The sequence below is a fragment of the Arctopsyche grandis genome, chromosome 5, assembly GCF_051622035.1.
Source record: "Arctopsyche grandis isolate Sample6627 chromosome 5, ASM5162203v2, whole genome shotgun sequence".
In the NCBI taxonomy this organism is placed as follows: Eukaryota; Metazoa; Arthropoda; class Insecta; order Trichoptera; family Hydropsychidae; genus Arctopsyche; species Arctopsyche grandis.
Genome location: NC_135359.1, coordinates 33802147 through 33829769, shown reverse-complemented (window position 1 = coordinate 33829769; position 27623 = coordinate 33802147). Strand labels below are relative to the sequence as shown.

At 36.4% G+C, this 27623-nt stretch overlaps 1 protein-coding gene and 1 long non-coding RNA gene across 3 annotated transcripts in view; one reads left to right on the top strand and one right to left on the bottom strand.

Moving 5' to 3' along the window:
• The window catches only part of LOC143912065 (uncharacterized), a 569875-nt gene that overhangs the window by 74134 nt on the left and 468118 nt on the right, over positions 1 to 27623 (top strand). The gene's annotated exons all lie outside the window — the stretch shown is intronic.
• Positions 1 to 27623, bottom strand: part of Eip74EF (Ecdysone-induced protein E74) — a 48269-nt gene that overhangs the window by 17735 nt on the left and 2911 nt on the right. Inside the window, exons 2-3 of one of the 2 annotated variants that reach the window (XM_077431183.1) lie at positions 11098 to 11259; positions 2738 to 2959 (exon numbers count right to left, since the gene is read on the bottom strand). In XM_077431183.1, the coding sequence (XP_077287309.1) occupies positions 2738 to 2959; positions 11098 to 11259 (384 nt within the window). The remainder of the gene's footprint in view (positions 1 to 2737; positions 2960 to 11097; positions 11260 to 27623) is intronic. The other variant, XM_077431184.1, reaches the window with a different exon arrangement.

Genomic DNA, 27623 nt, shown 5'->3' with positions numbered 1-27623 from the left:
TCGCGCCGCCTTGCGGTTGTTTTGAAAAGTTCGACAACTTTTGCTTTGTATACCAGAATATGTTACTGAACTGTTAATTTGAGCTGTGTCCTCAGCCAATTGACGATAAGTTATATCCAATGCTTGCAATAGTAAAATAAAAATAATAAAAGGCAACGCACATATTTTTGCGTAACGGTAGCGGAAATTTTCCGGTTTTTTCACAAGCGAAAAACCGATCCGTTCTGCGATTAGGCCGAAAGAAAAATCGCATACTTTACAAACACTGAAAAATTAAAACGGGTTCGTGTGAATTGGACTTTTATTTTTCTTTAACGTGCACAAGATTCGATCGATCATTATATTATATTATGTTATACGAAAAAAATTGCGACAACTGACATTATGCTGTGTTATAAAGGAAAAAAATGAATACACACAAAAAAAAACAAGCTCCAAGGCTTTTCGCATAGTATTATATTATATAGTAAAAGTAAAAGTAGCACATGAGTTTGTAACGTGGAGAACCACTACTACTATTCATAAAAAAACATATTATCTATGTACATACATACATGTAGATAAATACAGGATGGCATAAGCAATTTGAACCCAACTATTGATGAGGTCATTTCGAGTGGAAAAACTATCGAGCGTCTTCAGTTCAAATAATAAAATTTTGCATTCGAGAATGAAATGTCATGTACGTATGTATAACAATGCCAATTGAATATTGTCGATTGGAACCGATCAAATGCTATCCGAATACTAAATTATAACGACAGTTGTGCAAATATTTAGCGAATTTTAGATTTCGAGCACTCTGGACGTAATTATAATGATATTTTTTCGCGAGAAGAAAACCTTGAAACGATGAGGAAACTTTCGCTCGGATGTTGTTTTTATTATTTTTTTAATTATATATATTATTTAAGCGTGTAAAACTGAAAATTTCAGCCGGTTAGCTAATAATACGAGCTGTTGGCAAGCGAGGACGAGTGAAAGACTTTTCACGTCTGAAACCGACTTATCTGCGATCGCTCAGGTACGTCACCGTTTTATTTCAGGAAGTGAACGTGCGGCACGATTCGATCGTGCATAACTCGAAAGCTGAAAACCCACCACGACCATTTGACATTCATTGTACATAGTATATGTACTGTTACCTGGTACTAGTAGGTAACAATGACAAACATCCCAAGCAGCAAATCCCGAAGACAGTGAGTCTTCCGAAATTGGTTTGAATGGTCGATCGATTACCACGAAGTGCGCGTTTTGTTCTTTAAATTCAACATACAAGGTACATACTTCACGTATTGGTATTGTATGTACACGTAAACAAAACACAGCGCAAAGTCAAAAATAGCCGGGGATGATGGGGCTATAAAAAGCTTGGCCGGCTTCCGGTCGTTCGTGCCAAGTCTAAAAACCGACCCATCGAAAACAACCAGCGAAAGAATGCCGCAGATTTTGATCTATCTACATATTTACTATGTATGCATATTTTAGGGGTGTCCAAACATTTTGCAATCTACATTTTTCAGCCGTCATCTACAAACAATTTAGGAATATTACAAAAAATATATACAAGTAGTTCCTTTGATGAAAAAAAAAGCAGATATGATTGAAATTAAATTAGGGAATAATTCGACAAGTTCTGCATATGCACCTATAAATATGTATGTATGCAAAAATTTTATAATTTTTTCTAGTTCACGCTGACAGGAAGATGGATTAAATTGATTAAAATCAATGTGTGTGTACAATATATGTATGTCGCTTAAATAAATTATTACTTTTAATATTTACTTATGGACTAAAAATCGAATGACTCGATAAAATGAATTGTTCAAAATTTTCTCAGCAATATTTAAAAATGTGAACCGGAACGAAGATGGGAACTTATTGGGGAGTATTGGGTACACAACTAGTATGTGTGTTACGATCGATTTGACTATGTTAGGGCTTCCAAGCCGGCTTAAACCAAAACCGAAAAGCCGGCTTTTTGACCATTTTACAAAAAAAACGAAAATCGGCTTTTTTGGCTCGATCAATCGGCTTTTTAAAGTTTTCTTAAATTAATTTTTGAAAGATCAAAAAAAATTTTGTTATAAATTCGTTTCTAAAAATTGCAATGGTTCGACAATCTTTTGCAGCTTTAAGCTAAAACAGATGTGTAAAAATAACTATGAAAAATGGTACAATTCCATAGTTCATTACGTTTTCGTACACAAATTCATGAAGACAGAGGTAAGACATAAATTTTTTAATATATTCCTGATTGTAGCTTATATAAATCATTTTATTATTTGTGCGTATTCAGGATCTGCCATATTACGGCTGTAATATATAATACAAATTTAATTATTTGTAATATTTCTAATAATAATATATCATAATGATCTTATGAAAGTTCATAATGTTTATAACTCAATTTAATTTACAGGCGATTATTTTTTTGCATAATATAATATTTATATTTACAATTTGTTTTTTTGATATACAAAAATTTAAAACTTAAAAAAAATCTTAATTTTTTTGAAACTGGTGAAAGCCGGTCAACCGGCTTTTTCTTACGGGCGGTTTTTTGAAACCCCTACTATGTACATATACATATGTAGATACACATTTATAAGAGAAAATGGGAAAGCTTCAAGAAAAGAAAATACGAGAAAAGAGAAAGTTTCCGGTGCAACGACACTTGCATAGGGGGTGGTGGGTGGTGGGTGGTGAGGTAGTTATTAGTTAGGTTACTGACCGTGGGGGCGTCCTGGTGCAAAGTTGTGGTGGTGGTGGAGGAGATGCGGGGGCGGAGGCGCGGGCGCCCTCGGGGCGGGGGCGGGGGCGGAGTAGAAGGGCGGCAGAAGGTGGAGGGGCGCCGCCAGTCGAGCTTTTGCAGCCTCATCCGTTGACGCGTGACCGGAACTTGATGATTCCACGTCCGAGACACCACTGTCTGCCGGACTAGGAGGCAGCGAACCTGCAAATTATAACAAAATTCATTATGAACAAAATATAGTATGTAAGTAAATTTTAACAATAAATGCTACGAAATCTATACATCAGATGGTTTCTGATACAAAACAAAATATTATTATATAATATTATTCATGTCAAACGCTATTTTGTGTTAAAAGCTCCGTTTATAAAAACAAAATTTTGGGCGATTGTAATAATAAAAATAATGCTAAAACGTTCATTCAATTACATGTTTAACAATATTTCGAGTCCTCGAAAGACGATATATTCAGTGAGCCGACAAGCAAACGGCAAACGATATCTTCTGGTTATTTGACAAGCCTGAATAGGATAGAGTCCTTTGAATTGTGGTGTTACCGGAGGATGTTAAAGATCTCATGGAAGGAGCACGTGAGGAACGAAACAGTCCTCCAGCTTGTTCATAACTAGTAAAGATAGCTTCTCGACTCGGTAAAGCGCTGTACATATGTAAAATGGAATATTTTGGCCACGTTATTCGCGGCCCCAAATAATCATAGAGGGGAACGACAGTAGAAGGCAAACGGTGGCTTGGGAAAAAGAAGCTCTCTTGGCTCCGGAACATCAGGACTTGGACTCGAAAAATTGTTTCGACTTGCCCATAATAGGGCGGAATTCGCACGGGCCATAAACGATGTTTTTCCATGGTAGTCGCTTACGTCCAAATACGGATTCGACATTAGAAGAAGAGAGACACAAGTTTGAAAATTTTTGTCGGCGATCTTCTAACAAAATTTCACGAAATCGATTATACACTATTTGGGTGTGTGGCGTCGAATCAAGGAGGCAAACATGCGAATGATTGATTGCAACAGTATGAACTTACGTTAAATCAATATCAAACATATTTTGTTATTATAACTTTTATCATTTTAAGACACATACATACATATACATATGTGTGAAAAATTGAGACATCAAAAATGCACGCTAGATTCAAGTGCATTTTTGAATAATATGTAGATTTAATTGAATAAAATAGATATTATTGTAAAAGTAAAAGTCACAAGCGATCGAGTAGTTTTGGCGCACCCGGTGAAGTATGCAAGTCGCTAATGGAAAATAGCACATTTGCGCAAACAACTTGTTTTTACTTCGCATCCCAAAAGCGGCAGATGCTTCTGGGGTTAATATCATCCCCCATTGGTCCATCTGTTGAGGGTTGCAATAGGAGGAATCAGATTTGCAACACGGGGTGGGGAATATGAAAGGCGATTCGCCATCGGTCTTTGCAAAGGGCGTTGCTATTCTGTTACACACCTTTAAATTCCAAAATTTGCACAAAAATAAACAAGAGGGTTGCACAATATGCGAATATCAACAAATCGAGTGATTCAACCGTGAAAAATAATGATCGCAAAAATCGAAAGGGAACCCCTGCCCTGCCATGCGCAATAAATCACGCGTACAATGAAGGGTTAATTTCTCGTATTCAAGTATCGAGCATAATTTTTCTAACCGAAACGTTATTTTTTTATTATTACTGGTTTAATTCGCCATACATGTTTAAGCTTTTGATAGTCCTTGATGTATTAAATAAGATCCTATTCCAATGTCCAATCAGATCCCTCCGTAATTCTTCATATTTCACATATTCATGTAATTCCTTTTTATATACATATGTATGAAGATCTTGCTCTTCTTTTAATAATATTCCCCTTCATAGTGATTCTTTTTGTTGTTTCTTTTTTTGCTTTAATACTTTCCAGTACTCTCGAGTTATCTCATGATATTTCAAAGAGGACAATGTTGTAATCTGTACACGTTTCAATGTCAAACATATTTATCGATTGTATATTTATATGAAGAAGTCGTGAAAATTTGCATATCGGAGAAATGTCACCAAATGACAAGACGATAACCTCAAATTTTTAAGAGATAAAAACGAACAATTAAAATGTCAATTGAAAGTGCGAACAATGTCAAAGAGATGGGAACGGATATATGTATGTATTATATGTAAGTACGGACACGTTGGCAAAAAAATAACAAAAGATTCAAAAGTGCAGATGCAACTTATTATAATAATATAATATGTACATATATATTTGTGAAGAACGAAAGGTGCTTCCAACTTTCACTTCTTATACATATATGTACATACATATGTACATGCATATATGTATGTAAATATATATATGTATAATAGACGCATACATAGATATATAGGTCGGTTTGGCACATGCTATCGTGGATGTTTATTCAAACAATGTTTGTCGTAACACAATAAATACAGGAAGAAAGTGAAAAGGATATATTGCATCTGACGTGGAAAACGCACGTCAGATGCAACCTTTCGTCACAAATTGTATGTATGGTTCGTTCAATAGTTGCACCTTTCTAATTCGTCCTTCAAAACTTTTCCATTACGATTTGTATTCATTGCTTCTTCTTCTTCTTCTTCTATGTTGGATTTTATTAATGTTAATCATCATAACAATCATTTCTATAAATAAACATTCAAATTTATATGATATATGACTCATCGGTTCATTGAACGATTTCCTTCTTCTGTCAGCACACATATGTATATACATACATATTTATGCGTGCTGGCGTAGGTTACACTCGATTACTGAATTGAATAAGTCCAAATATGTAAGTAGGTACCCCACCCCGATTGGAAATGGCAACGTTTGAGAGTGAGAAAGTAAAAAACTTGAAAGCTAAAGCGACAAATTCCCACCCAGACGAATCCGAATGAAAATTCAGATCTGAATAATATGGGTGAATTCTATTAGGAAACGTCTCGAAGTTAGTTGCATTGAAGTTTTGCAATTTTGCCTATCTCAGGTGTTCCACGCTGTTATTGTTCGGTATCGGTGCACATTTTCTCGTTAAGAAGGTACACAACATATTGTTGTTCGCCGACAATGACGGTCAAGAGCGAACCCTTTTCGAATGCGCAAGGTGCACATTTTTTGCGTGGTATATTGCACCACAAAGGGATATATGTATGCATGCACAATATGAACCTACATATTTGTTTACTAACGCCGACGCAATATGGGACACGCGCTTGCATCTGCCCTACACATTGCGCATTCCATTGTTTATTTTCAACAACATCAAAAAAAATCCAAAAGGGTTTATTAAGGGTCCTAGGGACAGATTCTTCGAATGCAACGTAAATGAGTCAATGATGACCAGTCGATGAACGAAATGGGATACAGTTACATTTAAATACAGCTTTATATCGTACCTACATATTATATTTTATGTGATACCTAGAAGCTACCTATAGTTGCGTTAATTCACAGCTTACATACATATGTATATGTATGTAGATGTTACAAGAATTTATGTACATATAATAATTTCAGGATTTGAATTTGCAGTTTTATGTTATATTTGTACCGTGTAGTACAAGTATATTAAATAATACATATGTATGCACATGACAAACAATTTTAAAGACTATATTACAGATATACACAATTTTTATGAGAGATACATACAATTTTACTTTAAAGTATTATAATTAGAGGTAGGATAGTCACAGTGCTATCTATTGTTCGGCAAACCTTTAACAATGCATTTACAACCTTTGAACAATACACGGCCCCCTCAGGCTCCGGTGACTAATTATAATGTTAGATTTATATTAAAATCGTATGGCAATGTACGAAACTCATCAGCTTAAAATTCGCATTATCTTCATACATATGAATGTACATACTATGTAAGTAAATATGTACATTCAACGAGTATCAACGGCCATTATGTCTGGGTATCGTCGATTATGAGAAAGCCTTCGACATAGTTAGTCAAAATGCAGTATTTAACGATCTACAAACACAGGGAGTGCCGGAACCCTATGTGGGGCTTTTAGCTGCAATATACAAGAACGCCACAGCTTCGGTAAAACTTTTTTCAGATACAGATAGATTTAGCCTAGGAAAAGGAGTAAGACATGGAGACATCATCTCGCTTAAGTGATTCAAAGCGGTACTTGAGGGAGTTTTCAGGAACTTCAGATCAGGAGTAAAAATCAACGCTTCTTGGGTCATCTTCGGTTCGCAGATGTTACGAGTTTTAATAGCTCGCGATCCAGCTGACTTTCTTAACAGACTAACACAGATGGACAGGGAAATTAACGTAGATAAGACCAAACGAATGTTCAATAGTTATTGCATGTCTGATGATGAGATGATGAAATAGTAGAAGTAGTAAATAATTATTTATATTTTGGTCAAATAATAGATATGCCCGGTAGTGAAGAAATAAAGAGACGTATGAAATTAGGATGAAGTGCATTTGGACGAATGAAAGCGGTTTTTAAAATAAAAATGCCACTTTGCCCGAAGAAAAAGATCTTCAATCAATGTGTTTTGCCAGAGACGACGTATGGATATGAAGCTTGGACATTGAACGCCAAGTTGCTGTACAAGTCCAATGCACTTAAGAAGTATGAAACGTTGTATGCTTGGCATAACGAGTGGAAGCGTGTTGGAGAGGCCTTCATCCAGTAGTGGATGGCGAATGGCTGTAGATAATGATATATCGCAAGAGAGTAATATGTCAGTCGAGAAGTGGGAAACTATGTACATATGTATGTATGCATGTAAAAATTTATTTGGCCGGTATTTTCATTAACTTAAAAATTGTAATCCGAATAAAAGTACTAGATAATAAAATGTAAATACTAATAATACTGACGAAATATAAAAATAAATTACAATAAAAAAAGTATTGCATATATGAACATATGAGATTATAAACAAAGTTCTAAGATTATTACAATTAAATGTATGTAGGTACATAAACGTACTTAAAAAATTTGAAACTGATGAAACTTCAATAAATCGTATAATATATAAATTCAGTGCCAAATAATTTTTAAAATATAAATTGTGTAGCACTATCGAAAGACTTTCGCAAAATGTTCAGCATCGAATGCTGAAGTATGTACATATGTACATACATACATAGTGTGCGGTGAACATTTCTCAATACACGTGAGAAGTGTAAGCGAGATTAGTCAAGTATTTGCTTTCGAAATGATTGATGTATGCATTGTTATTAATGTTATTATACTTTGACCTAGTAAACAAATGAAAATTGCATCCGAAGAACAGAACGGAATATAAGTAAACACAATAATGATTTTTCGCTTGTGGTGTTATTGAATTGCGAGTTTTTCATCGCCATAACCCTAATCCTTATTTACGGGGAATACACACATCAATTGATGTCATAAAAAAGTAACGGAATCTCCTTCATACACTTCCTTTCCCCTTTGATACCGGTTAATTTTCCCACAAGCGAATAATAGATGAAAGAAGTGCGAACCGAAAATCCTTAAGGCCCCCTAACTCTGACCACCGGTCATCACAATTCATCAAAAGAGCACGCCCTATCCAATTGCCGTTTACAACCATCGGTATCCGAGCCCTCGTTTCAACTAAAACACCCAATTCAATACGAAATGTGTTTCACGACATGTGTATCATTATATTAGCGAGTGTAGAGCCCGCTATACGTAAATTAAAAAATAACAATCTTTTTAAGTTATTTTTATACATATGTACATATCAGTGGCGTGCGGTGGAAATTTCTCTTTTTCTATCGCACAACTTTATTTACATTTGTGCGAGTAGGATACAAGAGGATGCTGTGATGTCATACCGCATCCTCTTCTGTCATACCGCATCCCCTTGAGTACTGCTCGCACACACGTAAATAAGGCTGTGCGACGAAAACAGGAAGAATTTCACCGCACGCCACTGGACATGGTAAGAGTAAATGGTACGGACAAAAATAATACTTTTGATATTTTACTAAAAATATTAACATTTTTCATCCCCTTGAAAAAATATAATTTTAGATGTACATAACTATTGATTACATTTCGCATTGAATGAAAAGGAAGACTTCCATAAATACATAAGTAAATATTTACTTATATTATACCTATGTATATATATATAATAGATATTCGCATGGAATAAAAAAAGGTTGACATTATTTTCATCGGTGCAGAGTTTAACCCGTTGATGCCGGACCAAAGTCGAACGATACTGAATACACAGGGGGGGGGGGGGGGTGTTTCAACCCCTAAACGCCCGATACAATGGACTGGCCGTAAGTTATTATGACCCCGCGCTATTGTGAACCGGATTATTTTATTATTATGATACAATTGAAAGCGAACGAGCTCTCTTCCTCATATTTGAAAAATACCGGAACCGCACAAATTTAACTCTAATTAATTAATTCAACTTTAATCACGAATGGAACAATGCAGCGAAGAAAACCGTTTAAAAATAAAAATGCATTATAGAAAAATGTGTAGGCTCGCGAAAAGGGGCCAACCGTGCTCTCGAAATGCACTTTAATTTCGATAAATCTGTAAATACGTTCAAGGTGATTGGAGTCACAACCTTTTTACAACAAAAGTGACATTTCGAATACAAGTACATACATAAATATGTATGTATGTTAGCCTATTCAGTAGCCGTGCGTCTATTCGTTGTGCGATCCCACCCGACCCGACCCGCCTTGAAAACATCGAGCAATTATGAAATTTCAACGTTTTATTTGAAACGTATTTTTAGTGCAAAAACCGTCTCAATCTAGTCGAAAATAAATATGCATTCGAAAGAAGTTATCGTACATGGGTCGAAGGGACGAAGGGAAGTTTGATGCAAAACATAATTCGGATCGGGTCGGATCATAAAAAATGCAGTCGCAATCCGGAACTGCAATCCCCTCGCATTGTTGCAACGCTGCAGTGGTCATTTAGTATGTGAGAATAAGTCGGACGAAGAGTGTGAAGGGTGAGTGAGGAAAGAGGACCAGCGCTACATGTACAATGCCTGGACATAAAAGTGCATGCATAATGTTTTATTTTTTTATATTTTATTGTATAATAGATCTGGTAGTCGTGAATGCAACACGACCGAACGCACAATGGGAAAGGTGCACACGGTTTTGGCATAAATTAATTCAGGGTTAAACGCGTTTTGTCCGTTGGACACAATTAACCGGCGGATTTGACCGCTGCAAATAATTCAAATTTTCTAGAAAAACGTCGGGATTTACATACTGGAAGCCGATGAGAAACGCAGCAAATGCACTGTGAGACTCGTACAATGTTAATTTATACTCGATCGTCCATCTCCTTTCGAGATGACGCATCATGGGAAATATTGTACAAACAGAACTAAATATTTATACAAACCAGAATTAAAGCTAATAATTTTATGAAGATGATTCACTCTTTAACCACCTTTCAATCCGATTAAGTCAATTTATAACGTTTACAAATTATAACATTTGATGTGTGTCAAATGCTAAATATTTACACTCAAGAATAATCGAATAATTAAATCAGCGATGTATATAAATATTCGTCATTACCAATATAAAAGCTCGAGGTATAAAAATATTACTACTAATGGATTTCTTATATGCATGTATGTACATAATACCTATATTGTGAGAAACAAGAATTGGATATCTAATCAAAACATTTTTATAAATTCAACTAAGGCGTTTAAGGAATAGTTCCTGTTATCAGACAAATTAAGTACGATAGTCAAGTTTACAATCAGAATTTAATACGAAAATATTAATTTTGTTCTGCTATTTGAGCATTTCGAATTGACATACAAAAGTAGCGAGTGTTTAATGAGATGTTGAATTTTGACTTGATTTATCGCCATTAACATAATTTACATAATTCATGTGCACATTGCTCGATCTCACATTTATTATACATTTAGTAGTTTTGACCCCTATCCTGTTCGTTCCTTTTGTCGTCTCACCTATCGCTACGTTTTGTATAGAAAACCGTTAGTTGTCGCTTTCTTTTGCCCTTAAATAGAGATGACACTCGACGCGTTTAAACGCAGGAAAGACTTGACCCTTTCGTGTCCAGCATCCCAAATACTCGGAACAGTGTGAGAATCTCAATTTACCCCCTTCACATATGTACATATGTATGTATCTTAAGTTGTTGTACTACCGGTATTTCTTATTCGTTCTTTAACACCCATCCGTCATTATTTTTTCGTATAATGTGTGTAAGCCTTTTAAATCGAACCTCAGCGTTTAAAGGTTTAAAGTATGTAGGTACTTTTGATTTGAATGGGAGAGAGTGAATTACATAGAACTTACCGTTTGAGGTCGTGGTGTACTGGTTGGTGCGATGCTGCGTGAGAAGTGCATGCGCATGTTGCATATGTTGATGATGGTGATGAGCGTGGTGCGGGTGGGTTGGTGCACTCAGAAGTCCATGTAATAAAGCCTTCTTCTGTGACAACGGCAACACAGTGTCTACTGCAACAATAACGAAATCACTTTTAGAAAATCACATACGTCAAAGAATATTTGAGATGATACTCATATATACATATGTACACTTTAAGTCAACGACTTTTTTACAACTATGTACACATGTATACCGAATTACCCCGCGCTGCTCAGACCACTGATAGATAGTTTATCAAAACAAAAACATGTACAGGGTCTAATTCAAAAATTAATAGACAAACAAATTGTATAAAACGGTCTATAATAAATCACCTGATTTGAAAAGCTTACATTTAAAAATGCACTAATATTAAATAACATTAATTTACGAACTATTTAACTAAAAAATATGTACTACATAAATAATAAAAAAAAAATTGTTTTATTGTATTTATACGATCTTAATTCCGATGATTGAGTAGGATATTGATGATAGGTCCGTCCACCTATGAAATGTTCGTCGAGAGTGCAAACAGGAAGGTCCCTTTTATTACAGATATGCACGTTGGAAAGATTTGACGACCGTCGGAAAGTTCCGGACCCCGAGACCATAATCTCCATTATTATAATTCTATTATTGTAATTAAAATTAATGTGCAGTGTCTCAAGATAATCCACGGGGTTCCGAGGAAATCCTTTCACGGACCCGTGATTATCCCCAGCCTCCCACCCACCGCAACAACTCCCCGTCCCCGGACCTCGCATTATTCATTCCCTTTCGGCGATAGTACTCCATCCCTTTCTCTCTCTCCGCATTTCCCCCTTTAGGCGTACACGTGTCCCACCCGCCCACCCCTCAGCGCTGGGGCGGCCCACCCGCCCGGAAGGCCCGAAGTTCAAGGGCTCGGGTTCACATCGGCCAAGGCCGCAACACAGGAAGTAATCCTGCGTCACCCGACTCTCTCTCTCTCTCTCCCACCCACCCCCCTCTCTCTCTCTCAACACTTTCTACGTACAATATGTATACTTCGGCTCCGTGGATTAGGTAATCTATAACCGTGTACGTCTTTTATGACTAGATGCGTTCTAAATATTATATACTAGTTGTTTTACTCGGATTCGCTCAGTATTTGTAATATAAACAGCTTAAACATGGCGAATCTAATAATAAATATTCGTTTTTTTAATAAATATTAAATATAAATATAAAATATATAATAAATATTAAATATAAAATAAATTCAAAGTGCTATAGCCGCCGACGTTCGAGGAAAAGGTCCATAAGCGGTGACTTATTGATAACAAGGATTGGTGGCCAAAATGGGATTCGGTGAAAATGCAGGTTGCGTAATTTCGCGAACCCTGTACCTTTATAAAAGTACGTGTATCTCCGTCAGTGACCCAGTCCCCGATACTTTTTTTCTATTACATAGGTACATACAAATGTACATGCGAATAAATGTTCAATTTTTATTTTTTTATGTATTACATTTCAATATCCTGGTATTTCAGCTGTCTGGCAGATACAACAATGTGACGGGGATACGGACAAACCCATACTAGTAATAAAAACATCAAAATACAATTCAAATTGAGTTCCAATAATATTCATATTTTCTTCGAATTCATAATAGTTGATATTTTCCAGCGAAATTTTCCTTTACCGAACAGAGACAGGGACAGTTACATACTTTACAAATATTTCAACTTTACTTTGATTGAATTGATTAATTTGTATTGGATTTAAAAATAAGGTTGCGTAGCTCCACGAACTCTCTTTAAAAATACCACATGTACATAAAAATAAATAAAATATATCATTTAAATTTGTTAATTGTATCATATATGCACATTTGTATAAAGATACATTTGTATAAATACACAAAAAAAAGATTCTGGTCAAACGAAAAAAGTAATATAAAAGTATTCAAATATATGTACATATATGTACGAGTGCATATATCATATATAATATGTACGCACTTGTAAGTGAGGGTGTCCCTAAGAGAATTTTCCCGAGTTCCGGGAAGTTTTCCGCACTTCCGCGTAGCCGAGTACGATCGATACGACCAATTCTATGTGTATACATACATAATATGTATATACAGTCAGGTGTGAGTGGGTGTATGTGTGCTAAGATCGTTGAAAAGGACTCAAAAGGTGAAAACTGAAGGTACAAAAAAGTAAAATTCGATATAAAGTATCGAATCATGAGCAAGTGAGTACTACATACATACGTGTGTACATAGGTACTCGAGTCAATTGTGTTTGTGTGTGTGTGTTCTGATGATGCAAAGTATGCGATAAATCCAAGGCTTTCCGTCTTGCAACACTTTGCCGTCGAGTAACTGGGTCGCAGCATTATGTTAAGAAGACGAAAAGATATTTGCGACCGACCGACCGACCGACCACTGCTGCTGCTGCTGCAACACCAATGCTGGGGAAAATCGAAGGCTAAATTTTACTTGCTGGAAAAATTCGAGGAAATCTCGCGGAAACTGACATTTTAGCATGGAAAAATTATCAAACGAGCCGTTTCGATCGTCCCATGTGAATAAATTGAAATTAATCCAAGGGTGAGTAGCGTAGCGCCACTTGACTTTTACAATACACAATATATTCCATTCAGCTTTTTTTCTTCTCTTATTTATGGAATCTATAATATTTCCAATATTTTAAATAAATCAAAATTCATGTCCATTTCATTCATAAGTATGTACATAGTATGTACGGTAGGTAATAAGGTATAAAATGTATGTATGTATGTATGTATGTTTCGAATCAGATATATCTATGTATGATAAATTTAACACTTAACATTCAAATATAGTTGATGATTATTTTTTTATTTCAATATTCATATAAAAAAGAAATTAGAGTTAAATTTACGTCGGAAAATATACTTAGAAGTAGTAATAAAAAGTTGATATATCGAACGATTAGTTTGTAATAGTTTACTTCCGGTTGCTAAAAATGTAAAAAATTTGAAAAAAGTTAAAAATACTTCCGGTTTTGTCTGTGATTTTAATTTTCTGAAAGTTGCAAAAGTCGGTTGATATTTTCAATAATAGTAATGTTAGTAGAACCCGGAAGTAACTGACTAACCCTTTTAATACAAATATTATACATACGAGCGAGTCTAGACTTATCGATTTTTACCCTAAACATGCCAAACGTGAGTCACGCGCGTGATATATCCTAGTGTCGAATTTCTCGTACGTGTTTCCGTGGAAATTTTGCGAAGCCTTCCGTGAAAAACTCTCGTTATGGAGTTAAAGTCGTTTGTAGTGTATGTACATATGTATTAGTGTGAAAACTTGCAATTTTCGTCGAACCTTCGAAACATTCTGGAACGGTGCGAAGTGGAAAACTCGTTTTCTCAATGCCAAAGCGGGAAGGAGATACGGGCTGAATGAGGGAGTGCGAGCGAGACAGAGGATTCAACTGGTGACGCAACCCGTCACAGAAACCGAAAGCGAACTTTTGCTTTCGAATGAGGCTGCGACCTTTGCATACATACATATCGAAACGCTTGCGGAAAATCGCTCATCCCGCTCTCGACTCGACTCGACTCGACTAAGCAAACGTTCATTCATTAATACATAAAAAAAGCCAATGACTCTCATTTATAATACAATATGTATGTATTACCGACCACTTTTAGACTTCACTCAGTACTCACTTCAAATATGATGGTTAAAAGGCAGACTGCTATTGATGGTGCTTCACTTTCCGTCAATTTTTACGGAATATTTATGTACATATATATGTACATGTACGTATAATGTTCGCAATACAAAAACTGAAACATGACATTCGAATATTCAATTTCGTATTCCGTTATTTTTGACGGACGTTCAAATTTTTCTCGAGACATATAAAGTGTGACATTGACCCTTTTAGAACCGAAAAATAGATACATACGATACACGTAAGTCGTTAATCTTACGTTAAATAAAAAACAAAACCATTACAATTTCCTAGAAACGCTGATCAATACATATGTATGAACACGTAAAAAGTGGGTCATCTAATTTATTTTTATTTTTTATTTAAATTTTTTTTGCAATAAATTGTTAATTGTCCATATTCGCACTGACAAACTCTTCCTTCGCGCGAATAATAACAATTATCGGTTAGTTAGTTTCACTGTTTAAAGCAGAAACTCAATTAACTTTACGATTGCCGGTCTGGATTTTAAAATACATAATTTGTTTTCGCGTCTGCGGTAAGTTTGTTTTCCCGCGTATAAACGCCATTTTAATTAACCACCAATCAACACAATAAAATTTTCCGCCATTACGATCTAACGATCTCGATGTACATATGCACACACATATGTACATACACACATGCAGGTAGATTTAACTTTTAACTATGTGTATTATTAAGCTTTTCCCGTTCAGTTTTATTACACATAATTTGACATTGTGTCAGTGTTTCACATTAATCCGATATTTACGGGCGAATTGATTCCCGGAAGTTGTACACGTGCACTTCCGAAACACGTTCGCTAATTGATCGAATTCCGATTGCAGATAATTGTTTAAAACGCATCGGCGCCTTTAAAATTTTCACCAGTAGCTTGTACATATATGTATATGTACATATGTACTAACTGATGAACGAATGACTTTCTTTATTTGTCTCAACTAATAGTTTCGAGACAGATAACCGTTGATCTACCTATGTAAATCGTAAAGATCTTGGATTTTAACTCTTTAATCTTACATACATATAATATATGCAGTGGTGTTGTGGTAACCAGAGTCTGCTCACAATATTAGGTGTTACAAAAATTAAATATTATTTATTTTAATTAATAACACACGAGGAAGGCGGTAAAGCCGATAGACCCATGGGGTTTGACTTACTATAAATAATAAAATAATCATAACAATAATAAGGTAAAAGAAAAAAAAAAGTAAACGTGAAATAAAATACGAAACAAGAGAAAATACCAAAAGATAAAATACTAACATAATAACTAAGAGAAGGCAAAAATATAGAAAAGATATTGGAAAAGAAGAATTACAAAAATCTTCAAGCTTAAGAAAGAATTCTAGCTTGTTTTTAAAAATAATAAGGTTTTCAGAATTTACTACATTGTTGGGAAAACTATTCCAAACTTTAACCACTCTGTTTGAAAAGAAGGAAGCTCTGCAATTTTTTTGATTTTTCTTTTTGGAGTCTGAGAGTGTGACCTCTAAGATGAGTGTTTTCATTGAACGTAATGAGATTGGACATGGACAATTATGATTATTTATTATTTTAAAGACTTCGATTAAGTCCCCTCTTATTCTTCTCGTCTTAAGTCATAAAACAATTTTCAATCAAAATGCCAGGGCGGCGACCGGGCTCAAAAAGAAAAGTACTAGGGCGGTGAAAAAAGTGGCTGCCTCGACCTGGCCCGACTACACCACTGAATTTGATTGGCCGTCCAAATTGAGATATACGGATGTATGTATGTATGTATATATGTAAATAGTACGAAGAGACAGCAAGTTGCGCGCTTCTTGTCTAGACTAGCGAACAGACATACCGAGACACGTGCGCGCACTAATTGAAAGCAAGCAGCCAAGATAAAATAGAAATTAAGATTTGTTAAATTTTAGCCCTTGATTTCTGTGAATGGCGGCGAATCGAAAAAAGTCAGCAGGTAGGTATGACCTCGTGGTTCGTGTATCGAAAGTGTGACGTCAGTTATTGGCCGCGTGTAATACTTTAGCACGGTAATCGGCTGTTGGTGTTGCACAACCGGCTTACGTTGTGTCGTACACCAGAGAGGTACTCACTCACTTGAGGTACGTGAGCTCCTTCTCCGTTGGCCCATTGAAAATTATTTTAAATGACAGCTTTTTTTTTCGACTGTGTTGCATCACAGAACCGTTGCGCACCGACAATTATGACATTTAAAGAACGCCGCTCTTCACTCTTCCGATGCACTTTGTGCAGCGGGAAGCGGCGCAATTGTGCAACTCAATTCAGACGATACCTACATATTCGGAACATGCACACTTTCAGCGGAAAATTTATACATGTAAAGGTACATATACGGTATATATATATACGGTACTCTTTCGAATAAACTGTCGAATCAATAAATTATAAGTTTGAGCGTTGAATGTGAATGAAGCGATTCGTTAACCTGCCGTTAGGTGGGTCACAAGCCAGAAATGTCACAAATGACAAGTAAGTGTGCGGTGTGGTGTGGTAGAGGGACAATGGCGCGCGACACGACCTCGTGTCTGTACAGGCGTGACCATCGCGGATTAATCGATTATGAGAGTAAATAACTGCCGCCATGGAACACATTTCCGTTTCCGTCCACAAAACCTACTAACAATAGCCACCACACAAATCTGTGGTATGGTTTGGTACATATATGTACATATAAACGTACAGGTACTCACTCGAGTCACGAGGAAACAAACTATGTATGTACATAATGTACATACAATGTACTTACTGGGTCAAACTCGTGACTTTTTATTAGGGACTGAACTTTGCATAGATCGATCGCCTTTTTGCCGACAACTTATTGTCACACAGGAAATTCTCGAGTTTCTAAGTTGAAAACAAACCACGTACTAATTTTTGTAATTAATATGCAATCCGGTAGGATTAGAAAATAACGTTGAAAACATCCCGTACATATCAAACTTTTAATAGAGATGTTGAAGGACGAAGATATACATACATACATATACATTGATCATATTTAATTTATTCAAAAGAATGATAATTACATACGTATGCAAACTTCTATAGCAACGATAAATTCATACGTTCCGACACGAAAAGCTTATCGCGCCGACTCGCGTTGTTTTCAAAAGTTCTACAATTTCCGCTTAGCCTATCAGAATATGTTATTTTTGTAAAATAAATTTAAAAAATGCACATTTAGTACCAACGGAATGTATCAAAAAATACGACAGAATTTTATAATATTGATTATTTGAGAGTCGAAATCGAAATCAATTTGTATATAAGAAAGTATCGGATGCCATGTTATCACAAAGGTGTCATTTTAATTTGATATATGTACGTAATGAGTGTCAGGAATAGCATTTAGGGTACGCGAAGATTCTTCTGATGTTATTTTTCAAGTGGCCTATTTACGAAACTTTTCCAAACATAATATTATAATATATATAAAAATGGACGCAATGTGTGTATGTATGTATGTATGTGTGTGTATGTGTGTATGTATGTATGTATGTATGTGGCGGATATGTTGTGCCTAGAGATGTTTAATAAAACAAATACACGCGAACGAGGCGCTCAACCAATCAGCGTGAAGTGGTCTAAAACGTTTAACCAATTAGAGCAGAGCATGGCAAAACGAGTGACCCGGCATTTTTTGTGCCGCGGGCGCCACTTCGATTTAACGCGTGCGAGGAAGAAAACCGGTGTTAGTTAACGTTTTGTCACCTATGTACATATGTACGGACTAGTTAGCGACTGCCGATGAGGTACGTATGTATGTACGTAGCTGACAAACTCTACGAGTCGTAAACAGTGTGTGCCGCGAATATCAAGAGGTTGCGTGGCTCTGAATTAGAGCAACGTAGATACATTCTGACTAATGGGTGCATTTTAAACATCCGTTATAGGGATGTTGCGTGACGACCGATCGTGTCGAGGAGAGGCGGGGAAGGTGGAGCGTCTGACATGTACTCCTCATCTGATTTGGAATGGGTGACGTCAGAGTCAGATGCACTGCGCGGGAGCGTACACACATATGGACATCCACAAAGATACACACACATTCATTCATCATTTCGAACGGGTGAACGGGTTGGATCGGCGAGCGTGTAATGCGTGCACTTAAAATTTTACTACAAATTACCTTATAATATATAACTTTATTTTAATTAGTATATAAATTACTTTTTGAAACCGCCCGTTGAAATCAACAGGCACTACACTAGATAATTACAGAGAGTGTCGAGCATCGAAGTTTATACCTATAAATAAATAAGAAAGAGCGAGTAGTAGTAGTAGTAGTAATAGTAATAAACGTGTGATAACAGTGGCGGCAAATCAGACCCACTTTGCCGTGGCCGCCGTTGCCACACCGCCACGCCACTGCCACTACACTAGCTGGCACTCACACCACACCACACCACTGCCACTGTCACTAACCAGGTCAAGGAAGCTATAGCTCTCTGCTCACTCAGTGCTCAATGCCCACGTCAACAACTGCCATTGCCACCAACACCATCTTCGAGATGACACTATCTACTTACTACCTACTACTATCTATGTATAATATACAATATGTACTCCAAAACTCCACTCAGTTCGACTCCGATCTCGCATCCTAACACTGATTACGTAGCCAGTCAAAGTGTGACTCTTATGAAGTATGATCGAATACCATTTGGCCGTCCCCAACTTATAACAACAACAACAAATATGCACAAAAAAAATTACTTTTTGTATGTACATACATACATATGTATATAAAAAATATATGCAAATTTGTTTGAGTTGGATTCCAATAAGATTTTTTTCCATCCGGCCCTCCATAAATTCCAAAATTCTGAACCGGCCCATTTCCCAAAAAGGTTACGGTCCCCTTAATCTAGGACGTCAGATATGTTCGCGCTTTACTTTAACGACTCTACACTCCTGGTTGCAACTTCAACCTATTCAAAAACTTAGCACAAGACTAAAAAGTTTAAGACACTCAACAGGTAAAAAGCAAAACAAAAAGGAAAAAATCTGCTCTGTCGTAAAAACTGCCGTTTCGAATGCCTACTATAACAGCAAGGAATGAAAAAAGTGGTAGAAGGGTGTAGAGGAATTATGTAAATTTGATATAAAAGGGAGAATCGTAAACAGAGTTGGCGATAGCGTTTATGACCGATTCGCCTTGCGCTTTTAGCATTTAAATGCGAACGGTAGGTACATACATACATACAGGTAGGTAGGGTACGTGACGTAAAAATGGCCCACCGTGCATCGATCGAGGACATCGTGAATCGGAAACATCATGACTTGCATCCATGATCGTCAGCAATCGTCACACGTATCAAAAAAAAAAGTTAAAATCGATGCATATTTCCCGATTTATTTTTAATAAAAATATGAACATGGAATTGTTTCAAAATGTAATTGGCATTGGAGTGTTGAAATTTTGAAACGATGCCGGAACAATGCATTTTGCAATTCGTGTAAATAAATAATAAAATTAGGGTCATTATACGATAGTGGACGTTTATTGACCCTAAGCGAACGTTTGCACTTTTTCCGGTGTATTTTAAAGAAATCATAATAAAAATTAATACACACACGTTAAATTGCGAAAATGCATAATATTGCCAAATTAACGTTAAAAAGTCAAACGAGCAAAAAAATGGCTTTTAATGCGCAACGTATTTTTTTCCTCTCTCATACACGGTAATAAATAACAAATCGTACGAAATCACACACAAAAAAAATCGCAATCGACAAAACAATAGTTAATGTCAAACGACTATTATGTATGCAATAAATAAATACATTCTGCATTGCTCACTATAAAATATCAACGAGTTTAGTACCTACATATGTATGTTTATGTCTATTTAAGTATTTATTACATACAAAAAAAGTTCGTGGAATTCATATCGCAGTATCTTTCCATTGAGGGTAAAATTCAGCACGACGCTGTAGAAATATAAGGTTCATTCACTACTGAAAACAACGCAAACAAATTTATCATACGAATTAATTTTCGTAGCAAATATTTGCAGTGACGTGCACAAATCAGATAAATCGTCGTGCACAAAGCTCACTGGAATTTACGACCTTCAGCGCAATACCATTATGTATTCCAAAATCGCTTTCAGAGTTAAAACGTTGCATATAATATAATATAATACACAAGAGTGTGTATGTAAAAAATATATATCGATCAGTTTTCCGAGAACGAACAGTTCGGTTGAGCAACGCGGAAAACCAGAGGCGTTTTTCCGGGAAAACAGAGTCGAGTGTGGAGTGAGGTGAGAGCAAGGGGGTAGGGGACGGCGAGGAAAAACCGGAAGTGAGCGAGACAGGAAGGGAGCGGGGATGCGGCCAGAGCAGGGGTAACCAAGGAAGGCATCGCGTGCTCCTATCGACCGGTTATATTGTAATTAGCCGTGAAAAACCGCGGAAAAACCGGTTCACACGCACGTGAACCGTTCCATTCCCGGCGACGAAACGGAACTAACAGCACTGCAAAAATCAAAAGTTTCAGTGAAGGTCGCGTACTTGAAAGGTACTTTGCCCTAGACTCGATCGATATACATAATATGTGCGTGTGTTTATTATACATATGTAAGCACTTATTACATTATATGAATTGTATTTTATTATATAAATGAAACTTTTCACTGTCGTATTAAAATTTAGATCGGCTAATACACCGTCAACTTATGTACATACATATGTATGATGAATAAATAATTCTTTTTGAAATGAAAAGTTGTAAAGTGGTAGTTTGTTTATACGTGTAAATGGTATAATAGAAAATTAATTAGGTTACTCTACCAGAATTGGTAGGGACAATTCAAGTCGTTTATAAAATTTAAAAAGAAGTTTATTATTTACTGAATGTCGTGTAAATACATTCTTAAATATCTACGTATACGTATATTTATGTACTGTACATGTATTGTAAGATAATTTAGTAAGTTAATATTATATTATATTATATGTACTCACGTTACATTGTTCTATTTTGATATGCCTTACCAATGTTTCTAGTTAATTCTATATATTTATGAATGTATTCCGTGTCGATTTCCGCCGAACATTATATCTTGAAAATAAATGAATCAAATACAAAATTTGAAAACAAATGAATCGATATGAACTTGAATTGTAAAATTGATTTGAAAATATTTCTACGAATTAATAAAAAATCTTTATAATAATAATGCTAGCAATATAATGGTATTTCTTTCAATATAAGTGTAATTAATTGTAGGTACATATGTATGTACTCGTATGTATGGTGGAGTAAAATTGAATGTGTCGATCGTGCCGTGTCGTGCGAGGATCTTGCTTGACGAGGATCTTCGGCGACATTGCGACGATCGGCGGCATTTCTACGAATCGACACCACCACGACCTTCACACACATATTTCGGAATAACTATCAGACTTGTGCGAAACGTGCCCGTTAACCCGTTAGCTCCTCTGTCGTGCAGAGCGGACGCATTTCCGCCGGAAATGCGCCCAAAAACATGTACAGCTTCCTTTGCCAAAACGCTAAAAACGTCGATAGAATCGAAAGTGGCCTCGAAAAGAGATATCTCTCGACTATTTCAAGCCCTTCCACTACCAATCATTATCTCAAATAAATTCACAAGAATTCAATTATTTGACCAAACACACACACACAGAGGTGGAACAAACCGAAAAAATAAGTTTTTTATCGTATCATACGCAAGGTTTCGTCTCGTTTATCGCATGATTTAATTATCGATGCATGTATGCGCTTTCTTCTTCCGCCCTTGACGTGTATGCACATTGGAAACCTGTTTACGGAACCGCAGACAGTGTGGGCCAAGGTCCCCAAATGAGGTCGCAAATGAGGCCTCAATTCGAAAAGCTTCAATCGACGGATAAAAGGTGCGCAACAGCTGTCTGCGAACACGCTGAAAGTCAATGTCAGGGGTAATCGTGGGGATGGGAGGGTGTGAGTGTGCGTGCGAGGGGCCAGATCGATGGGGGTGGTGACGTCACCCCCGGAAAACCGACCGGAAGCGAGAGAAAATGCAACCGTTGCGGAAAATACGGCGAGTATTATTCATACCGACACATTTCTACATAAATAAATTGGGAAAAATATTTAAATGTACACAGGTATGTATTATACATACATATGTATATTTGTCACGAGCCGTTTAAATTATACAATTAAAAACATGATGCGAATAGGTACTTTATCGATGATTTACACACATAATCGTCTCTGATCAGTGATCAGTGTGCCCATGATCTAATATAAATTTGCCAGATCGTAATGCGCAAAAGATCACTGTGGCCTTTAAAAGTATCACCTGTGCCGTGGACACGAGGATTAGCGGGGTAGGAGAGTAAGTAGGGTTTAGATGGGTCAAGTGAGGTATTGAGGTTCACATTCGAATCGCCGCGGTGGGAAGAGTGCGGATGTGATGCAAATGCAAAAATGCACATCAATGGTGTCACCCTAATGGTTTCCATGGGTTTCCGAAAACCCATTATTTAATCTAATTCTTGAAAATTTAATGATATTTCATGTAATAGTACCTGGGACGAAAAAAAAATGTACATATTTTCAAAATATTTTTTTTGAAAAAAAAATTGGAAACCCGTTGTTCCAAATTTGGGGTGACACCACTGCACATAATATGTACATATGTATGTATGTATGTATCGCGAGTCGACTCGACTCGCCTTGACATTGAAACGAAGCGCGCGGCGAAAGGGAAAGTAGACTCTGTCTAGCTGGCTGACTGGCTGGCTGACTAGCAACCTCACCGGAACAACACACACACACACACACACAAACATTTATTTATGTATGTTGTATTTACGTATTTTACATTGTAAACAATCTTACATAAACGCAAGACCCTGACCTCACACGTGCCACTTTTGCATCGCGCGTAACTTATGCTCCGAAAATGAGCCGAGGCTGACGAGTCATCCCTGTCGGGCCTTGGATTTGAGGATGCGCGCTCGGAAAGGACACTGCCTTAACTTTTGTCGACACTGATTGTTTGGACTGTTCCTCACAAACCGATCATACTTACTCTGGGGAATAAGTACACACATGTGAATAATCATAAATAGGATCGATATCATCATCATCATTTACAGCCATTCACCATCCACTGCTGGATGAAGGCCTCTCCCACACGCTTCCACTCGTCTCTGTTTTGCGCAACTCTCATCCATCACACCCCGCACATTTTCCTAATTTTGTCCACCCATCTTCCCTGCGGTCTTCCTTTTTTACCCTTTTGCATTCTCTCGGGTACCATTCAAGCACTTCTTTTGTCCATCTTTCGTCTATTCTTCTAGCCACGTGGCCCGTCCACTATGTCCACTACCATGTGTACTCGTTATACCAAGCATACAACGTTTCATACTTTTTAAGTGCATTGGACTTGTGCAGCAACTTGGATTTCAATATGCCGACTAATTTATATCTTGTCCAATTAATCTTTTGATTCTCAAGATTCTAATTCGGATATTTTAGTAAATACACTACTGATTAAGCTATTATTGTTTAAAATTACAATAAAATGTGTTTCTACCTCTGGAAAATCTTTACAGAAGCTATTGTGATTTGTGAAATAAGCAAAATTCAAGATGAAAGCCACGCCAGCCCTACAGGCCAACGAACTGTCGCTTCATAGAACCATAGGACTTTAGTCCACACATTATGCAAGCATATACATATATACTGCACATACATATGTATATATGTATATTATAAATAAATCATCCTCTCGCTAATTACTGTACCTCTTTATTGAGCAAAGCTCGGTCTTCCCGATATCGCATATTAAGTTTATATATCTATGTATAATAAATACGCCGGCAATGAAGTATTGTTTAGTCTATTTAAAATTTCTCGAATGTAAGATAGATAAAAGTTTTCGGTATTGAAAAAAATACCCGTGTATTTGTTTTTTTCGCAAAGAGAATACGATCGAGTTTAACGAGATATCTCGATAGCTCTCAATAGAATGTCTATGTAGTATTCGCTTTGGGTATATTTGTACGGTTAATTTCCTAAGAAAATACGGATAATTTAAATTGGGAATAAGAACAGACGGACCTTCTCGGAAGCCGGGTAGCCACAGAGAGGCCTGAACTAATAGTGCAAAAAAAAAAGGAAAACTTGCAGACAATGAACAGTTACAAAGTCTGGCGAAAGATAACGGTTAAAGACGTACAACTCGTACAGTTACATTTCGAAAATAAATTATATACGTAATAATAATGAGACAATTTAAGCGGGTTGAAGAGAAACGCACGCCTTTTGTTGCACAACTGTATTGTGTGCAATATTTTTTGTGCGTGTACCCAAAATCTGTGCAAATTTTTACGGAATCCTCTTTTTGTTATTTTTTGCCAAGTGTGGGACAACTACCTGATGCGGACGTAACGGTACCGTCGCAGTCGTATCTATTGTGTCGACTTTGTTTTTTCTTTATTATTACTATTATTTCGCTCAAAGAAACTGCTACTGAATAATGCACGCAAAAAGAAGGAATCCGCCATAAATTGAGAAGGCCGCCGTTTGTATGAATTTTGCGAGAGAAAATAACAGTAAAGCGGTCCTATTTCGGGACGAAATCATAATTTATGAAGTTTGAAACGAAAGAAAATCCGCCGACACGATGCTAACTTCCGTCGTATTCACTGTACGTAATTGAAAAACGTTCTGTACTCAAGGAAGATTTCTATGTATGTAGCGGGATTTTAAAAAGAAAGAATGATTATGTTAATGTAGAATTTCACCATTTTACTTACATGCTTTGGCCTTGACGTTCAAAACGAGCATAACTCAAATTTCAACCGTCATAAAAATGTATCAATGAATCAGTTACACATTTCACAAACACATGAATTTAACTTAACTTAACGGTAACCATTCGCACACTGAAAAGGCTAACCGTTCGGACAAAAGACTTTCCCAAGAGAAAATATCCTATTTAAGTGTGCAATTAAACATACAATACGACCAATGTTTCGAAGGAAGTCTTTAAAATTTCCAAACCTATCATTATTATTAGTTTAACTGTATGTAGGTATAAAATACAAACCGGACGGCCTTTGATTTAGGAAGGTTTATAAATTTAGAAACTAGTGGATCTAGTTACGGACGCATCTGTCCCAACGCAAGAAAGGTGCATTTCAAACACCTATAAAAAATCGTGACCTACATTTCATTTTAAACTTTCCTAAATCGATCAGAGGAAGCGCTCTTACAATAAATTTTCTCGGTGAATATAAATATCTATGTATGTAAAAAAGGAACCCTACAAACGAAACAAAAAAAGGACAAAGAAAAGGATGCACCGTTAGTTGAGACATTGGTGGCGAACCATTTTTTTATATGCTTACATATGTAGAATGGACAATAATTACGTAAGTCGATTAGGATAACTACACGATATAATCTTGAAAGTCAAGGGGTTATAAATCAGAGTTCAACGTTGTCGATGTGAATGAACTGAACTGTATGACAAAAACACTCATGAATAAATATGTACCTACCTACTATTGAATCGATGTTTCTAAAAGATTTGTTCCAATCTTTAATGATTGCAAATGTTAATTCAGATCTCAGCTCTCAATTGTACAGTGTTTCTCACCCTAATCTCAAAAGGTGTCGTATTTATGATTCCATCGTGTCCACAATTGAAATGAGCGCACGCGATAACAATATTCTTACATAACCACCCTTTGATCGGATCTTAACCGCAAGGATCTTATCATTATGGCTATCGTTCAAGTAGAGAACCACGTCTCGAGATAAACTATAAATTAATTTAAAATTTAATCATACAAATGAAATAAAATCGATGCAGCACGCGTGCCGCAACTTCGCCATAGATGTCAGTCAACACAGAAGAAGGAAGGGATCTCGTTTTTTACACGCATATGAAATAAGAGACTTTCTTTTGAGGTCAGGTAAAGATACGGCATTTCTCCCATATAGTATACATATTTTTATAGCCTGCAATCGTGTATATGTATGTACATACATATGTATATGTGCGATCGAAGCATCAAAAAACAAAGTTTCAAACGAATCACTCGCATACATATGGCCATATTGAATATCATGGGTTGATATTTGAACGAGGGCATGCATAATGAGGAAAAGTGTTCAAAAACTCAAATCATGTGTGTGGTCAGTTCTATGTTACATTTCCATCTCTGTTTATTGCATACAGAATGCATCGGGCCGGAGAGAGACGTGGCATATGTGGATTTACATATGTATGTATGTACATATTTTATCAGTAATTTCTATTCCACAAACAAAATGTATTTAAATTCGGAGTGCGCGTGGTTGTGGCCTGTATGTCTGTATGCATCAAATTCGACCAAATAAGAATGCAGTATCAATTAATAAATGACATTTGTGCACTTAACGAATCTCCAATTCCCCCAATGATTAATATAATGGGATGGGATGTGGGTGAGGAGAAGAGTAGTATGTATCTGAAACGCTATGCTTGTCTCTTTCAAACGGGAGCGAACGGGGCGTAAAGAAACGAGACGTGCATACGTACATAGTGCAGTGCAGTGCAGTGCATACATAGACGAGTCTCGCCTACTGTGCAGCGAGTTAACCCTTCGAAAGAAAGTTGGGATTTTTATACACGGTCGTCTTGAATATTTTAACATAGATTTACGGATTCAAACAGGTAGATTTTTACCTATCCGCGTACGTTCCGAACATTTTA